At 40.5% G+C, this 17,844-nt stretch overlaps 1 protein-coding gene across 1 annotated transcript in view; it reads right to left on the reverse strand.

Moving 5' to 3' along the window:
• The window catches only part of LOC117804668 (copine-8), a 150,617-nt gene extending 134,974 nt beyond the window's left edge, over positions 1-15,643 (reverse strand). Inside the window, exon 1 of the mRNA XM_034672966.1 lies at positions 15,422-15,643. Within this exon, the coding sequence (XP_034528857.1) occupies positions 15,422-15,525 (104 nt within the window). The 5' untranslated portion in view covers positions 15,526-15,643. The remainder of the gene's footprint in view (positions 1-15,421) is intronic.
• Between the last annotated feature and the right edge of the window lie 2,201 nt (positions 15,644-17,844).

The raw sequence follows: 17,844 nt of genomic DNA on the forward strand, positions 1-17,844 counted from the left end.
TCATCAATACATCCAATATATAAACACGGTTTGAATGTGAATCAACTTGAAATGACGGTACTTAAGGCCTCATCTTTAAAGAAGAACATTCTAAGTTATTTATATACTCAAATGTTTGTTAAAATTCCTAATATAAAGAGTAAAACAAGTTGGAGCGAAGATTTCGGGTCCCACTTAGATGATGTAATGTGGAAAAATATTCTGTTAAATGCAAAGAAAATTACATGTTCTAACAAATCCTATGAAACGCAATACAAAATTATTCATAGACCGCATGTTACCCCAGCTATTCGAAGTAAATATGATTCCATGTGCTCATCATTTTGTTGTAAATGTAAAACTAACTGTGGTACTTATAGTCATCTGATGTGGTCCTGTCCTAAAGTTCAACGTTTTTGGCAATCTGTCCAAATGGAAATTAAGAAGATATTTAAAATTGATGTTCCTTTAAACCCATTTAGTTTTGTATTGGGATTAGATTCAACCTATCAACGAAAACACAGATACATTCTTAGAATTGCTCTTTATGCGGCACGGCTCACTATTCTCCAGAAGTGGCTGGATGAAGAGCCTCCTGACATTAAAATGTGGTATGAAAAACTCATGTCTATTTTACCATTAGAGAGATTATCTCATGTTCTCAGAGGCACTCTTGAAGTTTTTATAACAGACTGGTCACCAATAGCAACTTATCTGAAAGAAGAATGGGTAAGAGTAATAAGTATAGGGGTATCAAATGTATCACATTAAAATGTTAAATGTATACAGTACATGTTTCAGGTTGTGTTTGCTGCATGTACTAACACTGTGAAAGAAAAATTTGTCTTTTATTTTATTTTTTTGTCTTGTTTTGCTTTGTTTTGATAATGTTTTCTGTGAGCATTATGGGTTTATTTTCTTTGTGGGGTTTTTGTGTATTGTGAAATCTTTATTTAAGAATAAATATATTGAAAGAGAAGTCATCAATACGTGATTTAAAATCAGTGTGGAGATTCAGGATTGACCAAAATAGACACTGACTTTAAGTCGCTTATCTCTTGTACTATGATTCAGTACCATCAATGAGAAAAGCATGAAGCTGTCCCGAGAGAGAGAGGCTTAAATGACTCACTGTGTGATGGGTATTTTAAATCATGTTAGGCATAAGGAATACTTGAGGTCACAGGACCAATTCTGGCTTGGATCTGTTGGGATGACACATTTTTTTGAGTGAATCCATTAGGATCACAGCAGTGGCATGTCCCAGCCTTCAGGCCTGCACAAATATGACCCCGTTTTAAATTTGGCCTCATTTCATGTCAGCAACCCAGCTAATTAAAACAAGAAACAGGATATATACTAATGGAAACTTGTAAAAAAAACAACTATATTTGCCTCATATTTCTGATCTATGTGACTTTACAAAAGGGGAAGTTGTGCTGAAAACCTCTAGTCTGTTACAAAAAGAAAAAAAAGCAAGCATAACTTTTCAGTAACACGGCATCTAATGTGTCATGGCAACGCTGAAAACTATCCATCACCTTTCGATGGAAAAGACGAAGAAATGTGGAGGAAGTAGAAGAAGAGGGGATGGGAGAATTTGCGTGTTATTACTGTCAACAGTTACAATTCTTTCTGACAGAGCCGGGATGCATGAGAGAAGCAGAGAGAGGAAGTGTGTTGGAGAAGGGGGGCTGAGAAAGGCAGAGTAAGATGCCTCAAGCAGTCTGAAAGACATTGGAGGAGAAAGAAAGGGTTTCAATCAATTGGAAAAGCCGGTTTCTTTTTCTTCTCTCTCTGGGAAACTTTTGGGGCGGCAAGCTTAATTGTGTGTAAGAGTTGTTTCCAACTTTTTTGTCATGTTGCTAGGAAAATAACTTTTCTGGCAAAATATTACAATTGAAAGTTAAATAACTATAAATATTGATCCTGAACCTATGAAGAACCTAATTAATCAATCAACCAATCTTAGTTTGTATAGCGCCAAATCACAACAATTGTTATCTCAAGACGCTATTTATAACACGAAGACTGTCCCTGCAGCCAATCACACTGAGACACCATCGTGACTGTGCGGAGACTCCAGAGGGTCTATAGTTATTCACTTTAATGGGACAGGGAGAGTTATTAAGTGATGGGGGGTGAGATAGGATCCCAGTGTGTCAGTGTGCCAGTTCCACAGGCAGTCTAAGCCTATAGCAGCATAACTAAGAGCTGGTCCAAGCCTGATCCAGCTCTAACTATAAGCTTTATCAAAAAGGAAAGTTTGAAGCCTACTCTTAAAAGTAGAGAGGGGGTCTGCCTCCCGGACCCTGACTGGTAGATGATTCCATAAGACCACAAAGGAGAGGGGCCTGATAACTGAAGGTTCTACCTCCCATACTACTTTTAGAGACTTTAGGTACGACCAGCAGGCCTGCATGTTGGCACTATGAGCTCTTTACGATATGAAGGTTTCTGATCATTAAGGGCTTTGTATGTCAGTGACCAGAAAGAACTATGGTTAGTAACTTAAATGGGACAGGGAGAGTTAAAGGTGACATATCACGCTTTTTTCATCAATATATATTGGTCTAAGAGGTCCCCAAGACATTTCTTTAAAGTTTATGCTCAAGAAAACACTTTGAAATCAGATTTTGGCATGCCTGAAAAGCCCTCTTCTTCAGTCCTCCTCAGAACACTCTGTTTTCTCTCTGACCACGCCCCCTCAGGAAGTGGATGTGCCTCGGCTCTCCAGCACGTTGATCTAATGTTTACATGTTGGCTGAATATACACGGCTGCTCAGAGATCACGTTACTTCAACCCTCTGAATCTGATCCAGAATCTGATCCTGACGAAGAGGCGCCTGTAGCAGGACCTTTCTGAAGGATTGGTCACAGATTTAGTGTTTCTTGTTGTTTTATTTGTCAGTATGTCGACGTGTGTCTTGGTACACAGCTACGAACATGTAGCTATGTGGCTATGCTAACTAGCGCTAGCACTTATCCATGATAAATAAAAATCATCCACTAGATCTTCAAATCTGCAGACGTGGAGAGTAAAACCGACCTTTGTGTTTATTAAGACAGCCTACAACTAGCATGCCTCCCTCCTAAGCTCCTTGTTAGCACACATTTGTGCAGGTAATGAAAAACGGAGGAGGGATTCAGTATTATTTTATACAGTCTATGGGCTGAACAAGCTCCGAGCTCTGACTCCGTGACAGACCGGATATTGTTGTTACGTAACAAAAACACTGAAGTCTGAAACGGCTCGTTTCACACACATTTACAGAAAGGTGGAGAAATCAGAACAGAGGCAGAATGGATTGTTTTCATTCTTGGGGGGTTTGTAGACATGCCAGGGAAACATATTACAGGTAGAGAACCATTCAAAAGTCCATTTTGCATGATATGTCACCTTTAAAGTAACCAAAGTGATCAGACCTCAAGATCTTAACTTTGACTTCGGCTAAACACACACTAGGCAACTTTCAGATCTTAACCAATAAATCCTGAACATTAGAATCCACTGATCCCACTCTAGACGATTCCGTAAGACCACTAGTCCACACACTTAACATTTGTGATGACGATTTCACAGAGGCAATTGATTCCACAGACGCACAATCTCAGAGAAACCCACATGATCAACCATGACTTCAGAAAATGAAGAAACATGGAGGATGATAGACGTTGTCAGTTGGCTGCCTTGGCATCAGTTCTGATTGCAGCGAAAAGCAAAAAAGGAGGAAAAGAACATGGGTGAATAATTCCACAAGCTGCTCTTGTTTTTCAATGTTCCACTTGGCCTGTGGAACATTTGTTTGTTAGCTATGAAAGTATGCGACATTCAATTAGTGATGCTTCCCAGTGTGCTCCTCTCCTCTTATTAGTTATTGCAGGTTCCATCAGAGGCAGCGTGACCTGGATTTACCATCCATGGTCGGGCAGGCTCTGATAGTCGTATTGTCACCACACATTTGAGCGTTATTTGGACCAATAATTGGTTACAACAAGCCCAGAATCAGGTCAGGACACCGCAATCATTGAGGGTGGCAAATTTGGCCTTCAATGAGGCCTAAACTCATCTAGTATGTGGACAGTCTTATCAGAGGAACAGGCTGTGCCAAGTCTTTGTTTTCTCAAGTGTTTTACTGGATTTGGGTTGGCTTGATTTATTTGGCAGAAAGTCACCTCTGCTGATAAATTGGTTGCCAACACAAACCCTGTAAAATATGAACACTGGAGAAATCCTAGCCTCAAAACAGACTGCCTTTGAAGAAGCCGAGCAGATGTTTCTGGCAGCTCTACTCACAACTGCTGTATACACAGGATAGCACTTCATGAACACTGATGTTCAACTCCAAGCTTTTGAAGTTAGTGTTATATTTGCAAAGCATTGCTTTGTGTATTTGAATCTAGAAAAACAAACTGGCAGCAGCATGTGTGCCAGCCCAATCAATCTTCAGAATGGAATATTTGGACTTCTAGCCATTCACTACAGAGTGCTGTGGCTACAGCGAGTAGGTGGTAAAAGTAAAAAAAAACTCATAATAAAGCTTATAGTTAGAGCTGGCTCAGACTGTCGTACCTAAAGTCTCTAAAAGTAGTATGGGAGGTAGAGCCTTCAGTTATCAGGACCCTCTCCGTTGGGATCATCTACCAGTCAGGGTCCGGGAGGCAGACACCCTCTCTACTTTTAAGAGTAGGCTTCAAACTTTCCTTTTTGATAAAGCTTATAGTTAGAGCTAGATCAGGCTTGGACCAGCTCTGAGTTATGCTGCTATAGGCTTACACTGCTAAACTGGCACACTGGGATCCTATCTCACTACTTACTTTAAGACTCCCTGTCCCATTAAAGTTACTAACCATAGACATTTCTGGAGTCCCTGAGCTCCCTTGTCTTGTAGGTTCCTCTGGATTTCTGCCGTAGACGGCCTGCTGCTGTGGACGTTCCAGACTCCAGCGGCAACAGCTACTACTACTACTATTACTACTGTTACTATCCCTCTCATCGCTATCATCTCTCTCTTAATCTCCTCAATCCCTCTTTCCAACCCCAACTTGGTCGAGGCAGATGGCTGTCTAACATGAGTCTGGTTCTGCTGGAGGTTTCTGCCTGTTAAAGGAAGTTTTTTCTTGCTGCTGAAACTAGCTAGATTAAGATAAATTGGATTAGATTAAGATGAAATAAGATCGAGTCCTGTCAGTAAGAAGGGACTTGATCTCATCCTGTCTTGATGTTGGGTCTTGGTTAACCCTCAAAGACAGAGACACACAAATAGCTCTTATTCTTAAATGTTTAATAACTTTTGAACCGCTGATCCTATCAACAAGCTTACTCAGTTACAGCGGACATTCTCAGCTTTCCATCGATACCATATCCAGCGGCTGCGTGGTGACCGTGATGACGCCATCAAATTTAGCAGCAATGATTCGTCAGGGAAACCCACGTAGTTTTTTCCTCTGAGCCAATTGGCAATGGGTGTAGATCAGGGGTGTCAAACTCATTTCAGTTCAGGGGCCACACACAGCCCAAGTTGATCTGAAGTGGGCCGGACCAGTAAAATCATAACATAATAACCTATAAATAACGACAACTTTACATTTTTCCCTTTGTTTTAGTGCAAAATAGTACAAGTATGTGCTGAAAATGTAATCAACTATCTTTCTACAAAAACAGTTCTCCATGATGAGTCTCATAGTGGGGCAGAACATTTTACTCTTTAAGCACTGAAACCTGCTGCAAACACACCAAACAAGTTCTCAATTCACCTGACACAGAGTGTCATTTTTACTGCAAAAGAACAGAGAGATTCTAATAATGAAGAAGGTAAAGTTGGCTATCCTGGACCCCTCAGCTCCGAAAGGAACTGTTTGCTTGCTGGACAGTGTTGTATGCAGGGGTGTTGTGCTAGTGTTAGTAGTTAGTGGATCATCTTATAGTGCTCTAAAAAGACTTAATGAATCTCAACCGGATTATGCAAACAGCAAGTCATCTATTTTCTCACTTTGAGAAAAAAGTCCCGGGAAAAAGTGCTGTTCAGGTGCGCTCCATCAGCACTATGATTGTATGCGACCCTCAGAGGACAAATTTAAAATAGTAGTTACTTTTATTGAAAATTTGCAGTTAATGTCTAATCTGTAATTTTTTCACTTTGCAAAGTCGTTCTGTGGGCCGGATTGCAACATCTGGCGGGCCGGTTTTGGCCCGCGGGCCGCATGTTTGACACCCCTGGTGTAGATGCTTAGTCCCACCCCTGTGTATCGATTGGTTCAAAATGTAAATGTCCAGGATGTGTTTCACCATGACAACCATCTACTCCACCAATAAACGTGTTTTTGGGGGGAAATTTGAATGTAAAGAACGGAAAACAAGACGGAGAATCCGTATACAAAACCGGCCAGCAAAGTCAAACAGATTTGCACGTTATTTGAACTCAACACAAAATAAAAATGACAACACGAAGGTACACAACAGAAGAGGCACTGTGTCTAATTTTATCAAATGATCAGCTTGGTGATTTTGCCGAGGAGTCATCTGATTCTGACGCAGACACAGCTGGGGCAGAGAGGAGTGCAGCAGCTGCATCGATCCTGTCCAGGACATATATATATAGTATATATGTTTCTGTAATTTATGTGTATAGTTGGTGAAGATCGTCTGAACTTTTTGCTCATTTTTACCAAAAAAATCACATCTCTCATTTTGTTCAGAGTTAGTGAAAATAATTTGCAATTTGATTATTTGCACTAAGTGTATTTCAATTCATTTATGAACACAGTTTCCTGTATTTGTGACCATGTTTGCATGTGTTCATGATCAAAATGTATTTATCTGAAAAGTCACTTTTACCTCTGTGTCCTAATTTATGATATAACAACATCTCTATTTACTCTCAGACCTTTTTTACACACATCCACAGGGTCAGTAAATCAAACATAAGAATACACCTGCTTTTTCCACTAAAAAACGCCTTTGAAAATACTATAACAAATGGCTGTAACTTGCTCAGTAAAGGTTTGATAGTGACAAAAAATTCATTTGGAAGTCTAAAACACCTAAGTACAACTTTCTAACAAAACAAAACAAAACTCCCTGATGTTTTGTCTGAGTTCACAGTAAAAAATGACCTAAATTTCCAGACGATTTTTAAAAAACTTCAGTGTTTTCATCCATTATCAGACAAAACTAAAGTAAAACTGGTACTTTAAATGCAGCACAGTGAAAGATAAGGTTCTCCTGAATAAAACGATGTATGGCACTTGATGCTGAGTGCTTCAATAGGTTAGAAAAACAAGATAAATACAAGAGAGTCTGGCGCCCCCCAAAATGGTATAGGTCTTTAAGGGTTAATAACATAGAGTGGTCTAGACCTGCTCTGTTTGTAAAAGCATCTTGAGATATTGTTGTTGTAATTTGGCGCTATACAAATAAAGATTGATTGATTGATTGATTGATTGATTGATTGATTGATTGATTGATTGATTGATTGATTGATTGATTGATGCATCAACCAGTAATTGATTCTTCTGTTTCTGTGTTTGTTTGATGTTTGGTCATGATATATGTATGTGCACCGATACAGCATGTGTGAACAAACTCTGTAGAGTTAACAGGATTCTGATCCTTGCTAATCTACCTCAGGCTCTCTCACTGATCAGCAAACCGTCTCTAGCTCTAAACTAAGGCTGAGCCAAGCTCTTACCTCATAGCCCCACAGCATTAAGGCATTATCTGAATTAGTTGGAGATGCAGGCTAATAAGATCCATCAATATTTCTGCAAGGGTTGTGTCTGTGCTGACACAATTACATGAGGAGGGCTGCCAAATAAGAGCTGCTGAAAGCCTCTTTTGTTTTTGTTTTTTCCTGCTATCCTTCCTTCTTCTTCTTTCCCATACTGGAACACAAATAAGCCATTAGGTGACTTAAAACGGCTCAATTAGAATGAATTTCAAATTAAAAGAGGACTGATTATGTCACTCCCTGGCTAACTGTCTGGGTCAGGTTTTCACAAAACGGGTGACAACATTTCCAAACCACGATGTTTTAACATGTTTCAGATGAGAACCGTCAGTGATGGATACATTGTGAATAAAACTGCAGAACTGTAGCTATCATTGTATCCACATTAATTATTATAACCCAAAGTGTTATTGAGATTGTCATCCAATCATTCACATTGTTCTCTCTTGAGATATAGTCTCTTCTGTGAAATGTCTCACTGTTAAGCCCCCCTACACACACACAGAGGGAAACTTTTAAAAAGTAGTAACCATGGCAATGTTTTGCACTGCCATTTGTGCCAAAACAAGAACATAAAGAATCGCATAGAAAGGGATTTCTAAGATCTTTAAGATCACATGTGCACGTTAGCATGCACAAACATGTGCATTCACCTGGCTGTAACCATGGCATTCTGCTCTGGTTTGAGGTGGGAGGACAACTATTAGTCCTCCCCCTTTGGGTGCTGAGAAGCCGGGTGACTCAGACATTAACAAGCACTACCTTACATGTTCATATACTGTGCTGGAAGATGACATGATCTTTTGGTTTCTAAGGAGATGGGGGGGAAAAAAACTAAGGAGATACAGTACCATAGAGAGAGAGAGATAGAGACCGTCTGTCCACTCTTCCAAGAACATGGAGCCACAGAAACCAAATAAAGTTTGATGCATATTTTACAGTTACACCAGTGCAATACTCAAAAGTGCACACTGTTGAAATCTGTCATGTGTGTCTACATCATCCCTACCTCACTCTCCCCTGTGAAAAGGATGGAGTAAATACACCTTGACACCAGTGGGCCCATACTGAAGGGTCACATGGTGAAGTAAGGAATTTGGGATCTGTCTAAATCAGATTATAAGAGTCTGAACGTTCATTTCTGATGAAATCTTATGCTATGACTAAGGATGCACACAATTAATCGATTATCGAATAATTGATTGTTAAGAAATTACTCAAAACACAAATTTTTGTTTTCAATTTTCCATCACGTGGAACAAACATCATGTGGTCTCATATTACATTAATCTATCAGGGAGGTGTTTTAAGTTTAAAGCATGTTTGGATGTGAATCAGCTGTTAAAGGTGTTGCACACAGCAGAGACGCTCAGCTGGCGGCTGCAGCTGCACGTCAGGTCTCCATGCGCGCTTTTTAAAGAGGATCAATACAAAACTGCTGCCAACAACAACAAGGACACAAAGGTTGACAACTTTAAGCAGGATATTTCCCAACTTTAGATAAGCTAACAGACTGGTGGGAATCACTAGTACGCAATGTTTGCAGAGCAGCAACATCAGATCCGTCTGAGCTTTTCTGCAGCTGGACTGATTATGACCCAGTTACTCTCCCGGCTGACACCTGACTGAATACACATGTTTATTTTTCTCAATAAGAACGAGTAGACAGAAAACTGGACACTGTGAGTCTGAAGTACTTTTCTGTTATTAGTCTGAGCCTTCACTTTATAAGATTATGTCCGCAGAGAATATTTTCATGAGCCTGATCGTTGATAATCAATGTTAAACATGTTGTACCCGTATTGAGTAACATCAGTTCTATGCATTTTGTTGCTGTGGAAAATATAATTTTGGTGGAAAAAACGTATTTGGCCTTGTTTTTCCCATAAGAATAATATATATATATTTTAATTGATTAATCGATAATTGATTGATCATGAAGTCGATCATGGAAAATACTTAAAATGTACATCCCTAGCTATGACATTTGCTTTTATGCATAGATTATTATGCAGCTCATACAGAATGCTGCTGCTCGAGTCCTAACAAGGACCAAAAAAGTAGACCACATTACTCCAGTTCTTAGATCTCTACACTGGCTTCCTGTCTGTCAGAGAATAGACTTTAAAATCCTGCTGATGGTTTATAAAGCACTGAATGGTTTAGGCCCAAAATACATTGATGATCTGCTACTACTTTATGAACCACCTCGACCTCTGAGGTCATCAGGTACTGGTCTGCTTTCAGTCCCTAGAGTCAGAAGGAAACATGGTGAAGCAGCGTTTAGTCATTATGCACCATATATCTGGAACACACTCCCTGAAAGCTGTAGGTCTGCTCCAACTCTCACCTCTTTTAAATCAAAGACTAAGACTTTTTTATTTGACACTGCCTTCCTATCTTAGATTATTTTAACCCACTTTAAATTAAAATTTTAATGTAATTTTTAATATATTTCTAATTTTCCTTTTCTTTTCTGTTTTATGTGTTATTTTATGCCTGTCTGAATGTCTCCAATGCTTTTAATGTTTTAATGTAAAGCACATTGAATTGCCCTCGTGTATGAAATGCGCTATACAAATAAAGCTGCCTTGCCTTGCCTAGATATAAAAAGTCCTATAACATAAATGTAGAGAAATTAAAGCCCCTGTGAGGACCTTAATCAATCTTTATTTGTATAACGCCAAATCACAACAAACATTATCTCAAGATGCTTTTACAAACAGAGCAGGTCTAGATCACTCTATGTTAAATTATGAACAGAGACCCAACATCAAGACAGGATCAAATCAAGTCCCCTCTTAAGGCTGATTTATACTTCTGCGTTGAATCAAAGGCGTAACCTACGCCGGGGGTCCGCGTAGCTCCCGTTCCTACGCCAAGGCCTACACACGTAGCTGACGTGCACCTCCTCCAAAATGTAACTCCCCGTAGAGCCGACGCGGACAGCAAGCCCTGTGATTGGTCCACTCGGCGGCTTTGTCTTTCCCGCATTTACAGCACTTCCGGGATCCCGGACATCGGCCGCATATCGTCTGTGTATTTCATCTCCTCCTCTCTATTCTTCATGTAATCATGTCTGTATGATAAACAGCAACATGTATCAGCTGTAGATTAACATAACACGCTCTGAATCTCTGTGGAAAAGGAAACAGAGGTCGTAGCGGGACCGGAAGCAGGCGGCCGGCTATCAGAGAGACCGCACTGCCCTCAGGCGTTTCGGCGGAGAATTGCTGCGTGACACGGACACACCGACGCACAAGTATGTGGTGCTCATGTCTGCGTCAGCCCCTGCTGCGTAGGGGAGACACAGAAGTATAAATCAGCCTTTACTGACAGGACTCGATCTGATCTCATCTTAATCCACCATGAGCATTGCACCTCACAGTATTTAGCTAGTTACATCAGCGTGGACAAACTTCTTTTAACAGGCAGAAACCTCGAGCAGAACCAGACTCATGTTAGACAGACATCTGCCTCGACCGAGTTGGGGTTGGAAAGAGGGATAGAGGAAATGTATCGAGAGAGAGAGAGAGAGAGAGAGAGAGAGAGAGAGAGAGAGAGAGAGATGATAGAGATAAGATGGATTGTAGTAGGAGTAGCTGTTGCCGCTGGAGTCCGGCACGTCCGTAGCAGCTGGAGCCTGATACATGGCAAGGAAAAACTTCCTTTAACAGGCAGAAACCTCGAGCAGAACCAGACTCATGTTAGACAGACATCTGCCTTGACTGAATTGGGGTTGGATTGATGGATAGAGGAGAATAAGAGAGAGAGAGATATATAATGTACTGTATGAGTATATGTGCTTTGGCATTAACATCTCGTTGTTCATGCCAATAAAGCAATTTTGAATTGAATTGAATTGAGAGAGAGAGAGAGAGAGAGATGATAGTGATCAGACGGATAGTAATAGTAGTAGCTGTTGCCGCTGGACTCCGGCACATCCATAGCAGCTGGAGTCTGGAACATCCACAGCAGCAGGACATGTACAGCAGCGACTGTAGGGTTGTAATTAACTTTTTTTAATCTTGGACAATTTTTTTGAAACATCAGACCATAGCTTAAACATACACTGTATAATACATGGACACAGTCTCTGTGACATAACCCATTTGTTTCTGAAGCTAAGTTTTGAAGCCTATCATCGGTGGATGCCGGGTCAACCTAGTATGAAGCAAAGAGTTATCTTTAGCTTCTTTGCTAACAGCTACAGTATGCCCGCCTGTCAGTCCGGTCAGCCCTGACCTTAATCAGGCATAACTTGTCGGTTAATAACTTCAAAAATACTTCCACAGGTTGCTGCTTGACTTTAATAGTCAAGATCTTTCAATTACAAAAACAAATGGGAATATTGCAGAACATTGCAAGCTATGTCAAACAAACCACAAGAAACCACTTCCTTCTTCAGTTTCCATGCTATCAAACCCAGCACAGTTCCCGTCAGACTGGAACCAATTAATACGAAGGGAACTGCCAGCTAGCTGTGGCTTCTTCTGAGGGGGCAAAAGGTGTGAATGCATGGCTCATGTATGCAGAGCTCCATCTGGCACGTCAAACTTTCTCAGTCTGAGTGACCATGCATACTGTAGTGTGCACATTTGCATTTCAGGCAGTCTTTTGTTATATACATTGCACATGTATAGAGCTTACCAAATGTGTAATGGGATTTCACATGTCTGTGTTAGGTTTACTAGCAAGACTTGGCTTCAAACTTTCCTTTTTGATAAAGCTTATAGTTAGAGCTGGCTCAGGTTTTAGACCAGCTCTTAGTTATGCTGCTATAGGCTTAGACTGCCGGGGGAACTGGCACACTGTCACTGGGATCCTATCTCACCCCCCCATACCGTACCTTAACTCTCCCTGTCCCTTTAATTTTACTAACCATAGACCTTTCTGGAGTCCCTGAGCTCCCACTATAACAAGTTTTTACACTGTTTCAAAACTGTATTTTACTATTCTTATTAGCCTACTCTTTTTAATTTTAGCTTATCTTTTTCTAGCTATTTCCTATGTTTATCTGTTGTTGTCGTTGCTTGGTCTGAGAAACGTAATATCAAATCCTCTGTATGTCTGGTGCTACAAATAATGATACTAATGTAGCTCTAGTGAAAGTTCAGACAGGAAGACTATAAAAGCAATCACAGCAGTTGTTTAACTCTCTTCAATAGCTCACCCGCTTCCAGTTGCAGGCTCCAGAGCTGTCATTGGCTGATCAGCAGCGGCGTCATCCAATAGCTCAGTGGCGCGCACTTATCATCAGCCTATCAACTCTCTGCTGTCTTTTTAAATGTGTCTCTCTCTCCTGCTAGTTCCTTCTTGCATTGATGGTGCGCACCCCTCCAACTCCTCATCTCCACCTGGTCTCTGCAAGCCTTCATTTCCTTGGATCGTCAACCACCACCACCAGAATCTGGACTCTAGGAGGATTTCTTCTGCTGCCAAATTCACACATCCTACGCTCACAACATTATCCCCACAGAGTCCTTACACCAAAGATTTCTGTCAAATTCCATCATTCATTCAGTTTTAATAAATAACCTTGATATTCAAATTGTGTCTCTCCTGATTGAACTGCAATTCATCAAGAATCCACTAGAGGCTGGCTGCAGAAACACCAGAAACCACATACACACCCATTCAAAGAAGACGCTCTTTACAGCATTAATAAACATGTACAGTCTGATACAAAAAACGGCTTGGCTCAACGTAGCTCATTTCTCTATCAGCACACACTGTACGGGGGTGGAATTTTTTTCTAACACAAAGGTTGAGAAGATATTAGGATTACGAGTGTTTGCCCAAACAAGGACATGACTGACTTGAATCCCGGACAGGAACACATAGCTGTTGGCTAAGAGGCTCAAACCCCGCCTCTTTATGTCACACTCTGCCTGGTTGAGTTTCGCATTTCAAATATGGCTGCCGCCGCCGATTGGCTTCAAATCAGCGCTCAGGAACAGATGGGTGACGTCATGTCCATTATTTAAACAGTCTATGGTTATATTACATTTTTATTGTCTACTACAATTTACGTTCATATTATATACCCATATTTATTATGTATTATATTGCTTAATCTGTCGTTACCAACCATAATCACACCATGTCAACCTGTCACTACTGAAACATTTTCAATACTGCCTGTAATTATTACTATTTACACCATTTGTAACATTTTTATATATCTTAATTCCATTTGTAACATTGTAGGCTATATATCTAAACTGTATTCTATCTTATTCTATCTTTATTTATCTGTTTTTATTTTTACTTATTTTATTTTACTAGTTGGAACTTTTTCTTGATTGTACTTATGTCTGGGTTGCTGCAACAACCCAGACGTGGATCAATAAAGGAATATCTTATCTTATTACTCTACTACACGTTTAGCCTGATGCGTTCAGGGTCATGCTACCGCTGTTGGGTCACTGTAAACCAGGGGTGTCAAACTCATTTCAGTTCAGGGGCCACACACAGCCCAAGTTGATCTGAAGTGGGCCGGACCAGTAAAATCATAACATAATAACCTATAAATAATGACAACTTTACATTTTTCCCTTTGTTTTAGTGCAAAATAGTACAAGTATGTGCTGAAAATGTAATCAACTATCTTTCTACAAAAACAGTTCTCCATGATGAGTCTCATAGTGGGGCAGAACATTTTACTCTTTAAGCACTGAAACCTGCTGCAAACACACCAAACAAGTTATCAATTCACCTGACACAGAGTGTCATTTTTACTGCAAAAGAACAGAGAGATTATAATAATGAAGAAGGTAAAGTTGGCTATCCTGGACCCCTCAGCTCCAAAAGGAACTGTTTGCTTGCTGGACAGTGTTGTATGCAGGGTAGTTGTGCTAGTGTTAGTAGTTAGTGGATCATCTTATAGTGCTCTAAAAAGACTTAATGAATCTCAACCGGATTATGCAAACAGCAAGTCATCTATTTTCTCACTTTGAGAAAAAAGTCCCGGGAAAAAGTGCTGTTCAGGTGCGCTCCATCAGCACTATGATTGTATGCGACCCTCAGAGGACAAATTTAAAATAGTAGTTACTTTTATTGAAAATTTGCAGTTAATGTCTAATCTGTAATTTTTTTCACTTTGCAAAGTCGTTCCGTGGGCCGGATTGCAACATCTGGCGGGCCGGTTTTGGCCCGCGGACCGCATGTTTGACACCCCTGCTGTAAACAGTGTTATAAAGAATATGCTCATATGTAAGTGTCATTTGATTTAAAAAAACACATGGTTAGGTTGACATATTGATAAGTGTGATTGTAGAGTATGTTTCAATAGCATTAAAACCCACACCACGGTAACCCGTGACACGTAGCCTGCATCTAATTAAAAGTTACGTCGCGGACTCAGGACGTGAAGTCTACAATGTTCCACTTCTTACAGTAGCCAAAGTATCATGTAGGGTAATATTAAGTAGGTGTGTCTATACTTTAAGGTTTTAAATGGAATTGTTCTTCTTGTAAACAAAGCAAGCAGAGGTGGTACCTGTCATGTTGTTCTGTCTCTGGGAGCTACGAGCGAACACACAAGCCAGCGAAGTGACAATTTTCAGTTCTCGGTTACAAAAATGTTCCACTGAAACTTAACCGAAACTTCCTCACAGTACAACCAAAGGTAAACAGTTTAGTCCACAACCACAGTCCACAGTTCCCGTAACTCTGACACAACACAGCATGTTAAAGAGACATTCTCTCACCTGCAGGACACTGTGATTTCAACTTTAGTGGCAGGAATGGACGCGTTGAGAGGGTCGAAATCTCCTATCGTCGCCATGTTTAGGTTTGGATAAGTGTGGCTCATCCTGTCAAATGAATGTTTTCCTTTCCCTTTCCCCGTGTCCTGAAGTCCAGCCTCTTTTTATGGCCGAGGGAAGAGCACAGAGAGAAGCTGTGTGCACGCCTCCTCCTCAGTGAGAAGTGGAGCAAAGGTGCTGGAGAGAGGGAGGAAGAAGGCTGGGAGATGTGATGTCACTCTCTTTCTCCTCCTCTGAGCGTGTGTGAGGATTTCCATTTTCTTCTCGCTTCTCTCTTTCTTTTTGCCTCTCAGCATCTCTCTCTCCATTTCTTTCTGTCTCCTAATTCAGTTCCGTTGAATTGTGTTCCAGTCATTTCGAATGCAGTCCCCAGGAAGTCCCCGGAAGTGATAACAATGATCAAATCAACAAGAAAACAGCAGAAATGTCATTCATTCAATCCTGTCATTCACATAATTACATTTCAGTTTAATTCGGGTCAATGCAGTGCAGGCTGTTGGCCTTAAACAGCTCTCACTACCTCTAGCATGGCAGAATTAAAAGCGTGAGGAGGACTGGGGTTATTGAACCTCTGGAGACTCCTTTATTTGAAGCAAATCCAGTGATGCACTCAGGGGGGAGCAGGTGGTGCTATTGCCCCAGCCTGGTGCCCTCATGTCTGAAAGAAATCACCCTAAAGTGCCCTCTCTGATTAGTTAAAACATTACAAATTGCCTTCTCTGGTACCCTTTTGTTAGAAAATGCAAGAAAAAGTGCCCTCTGGATGCCCTTAAAATATATAAGACATAAAAAAGTGCGCTCTGGATGCCCCTCAAATATATGACTTAAAAATGTGCCCTCTGGATGCCCCTCAAATGCATATGACGTAAAAAAAAAGTACCCTCTGGATGCCCCTCAAATGTATATGACATCAAAAAGTGCCCTCTGGATGCCCCTCAAATGTATATGAATTCAAAAAAAGTACCCTCTGGATGCCCCTCAAATGTATATGAATTCAAAAAAAGTACCCTCTGGATGCCCCTCAAATATATAAGACGTAAAAAAAAAAGGGCCCTCTGGATGCCCCTCAAATATATGACATAAAAAGTGCCCTCTGGATGCCCCTCAAATGTATATGAATTAAAAAAGTGCCCTCTGGATGCCCCTCAAATGTATAAAATGTTTTTTTTAAAAGTGCCCTCTGGATGCCCCTCAAATGTATAAAATGTTTTTTAAAAATGTGCCTACTGGATGCCCCTCAAATATATGACATTAAAAAGTGCCCTCTGGATGCCCCTCAAATGTATAAGACGTAAAAAAAAAGTGCCCTCTGGATGCCCCTCAAATATATTTAATAAAAAGTGCCCTCTGGATGCCCCTCAAATATATGTAATAAAAAGTGCCCTCTGGATGCCCCTCAAATGTATATGAATTAAAAAAGTGCTCTCTGGATGCCCCTGAAATATATAAGATGTAAAAAAGGGTGCCCTCTGGATGCCCCTCAAATGTATAAGACGTAAAAAGAAGTGCCCTCTGGATGCCCCTGAAATATATAAGACGTAAAAAAAAGTGTCCCTGAGCTCCATTGTCTCGTGAGTCCCTTGCCGTAGATGGCTTGCTGCTGTAGACGTTTCAGACTCCAGAGGCAACAGCCTCTTCTATTGCTATCCGTCTCATCACTTTCATCTCTCTCTTATTCTCCTCTATCCCTCTTTCCAACCTCAACCCGGCTGAGGCAGGTTGCTGTCTAACATGAGTCTGGTTCTGCTCGAGGTTTTCGCCTGTTAAAAGGAAGTTTGTCCTTGCCGCTGTAACTAGCTAAATACTGCAAGGTGCACTGCTCATGGTGGATTAAGATGAGATCAGACTGAGTCCTGTCTATAAGAGGGGACTGGAGCTCATCCTGTCTTGATGTTAGGTCTTGGTTAACAATTTTACATACAGTACAGTGTACAGTCTTGACCTGTTTGTAAAAGCATCTTGACATAACGTTTGTTGTGATTTGGCGCTTCACAAATAAAGATTGATTGATTGACAAGTTCTATATATTCAGTTAAAGGGGAAATCAATATAAACATCACAGTGATATATGACAACAATGTAATACAATCCACCTTGCACATATCCTATAAGGTTTAAATATCTTGTAATTTGATTTGCACAGGATCCAAAGGCAGGCTGTTCTGTAGTTGCTCTATGTTACACACTGTACATTTAAACCATGTGTTTAATACATACAGAATGTGTGGCTCTTTCTAACACTTGCACACCTCCCTGTGTGTTTTTAGCTATCATCAAATTTAATAATCATTAGACCAAATATAAACAGTATATATTTGCAGAAAAGACAATAATGACTATTCAATTTACTTGAAGTTTTACTGAAG

The sequence above is a fragment of the Notolabrus celidotus genome, chromosome 21, assembly GCF_009762535.1.
Source record: "Notolabrus celidotus isolate fNotCel1 chromosome 21, fNotCel1.pri, whole genome shotgun sequence".
Classification (NCBI taxonomy): Eukaryota; Metazoa; Chordata; class Actinopteri; order Labriformes; family Labridae; genus Notolabrus; species Notolabrus celidotus.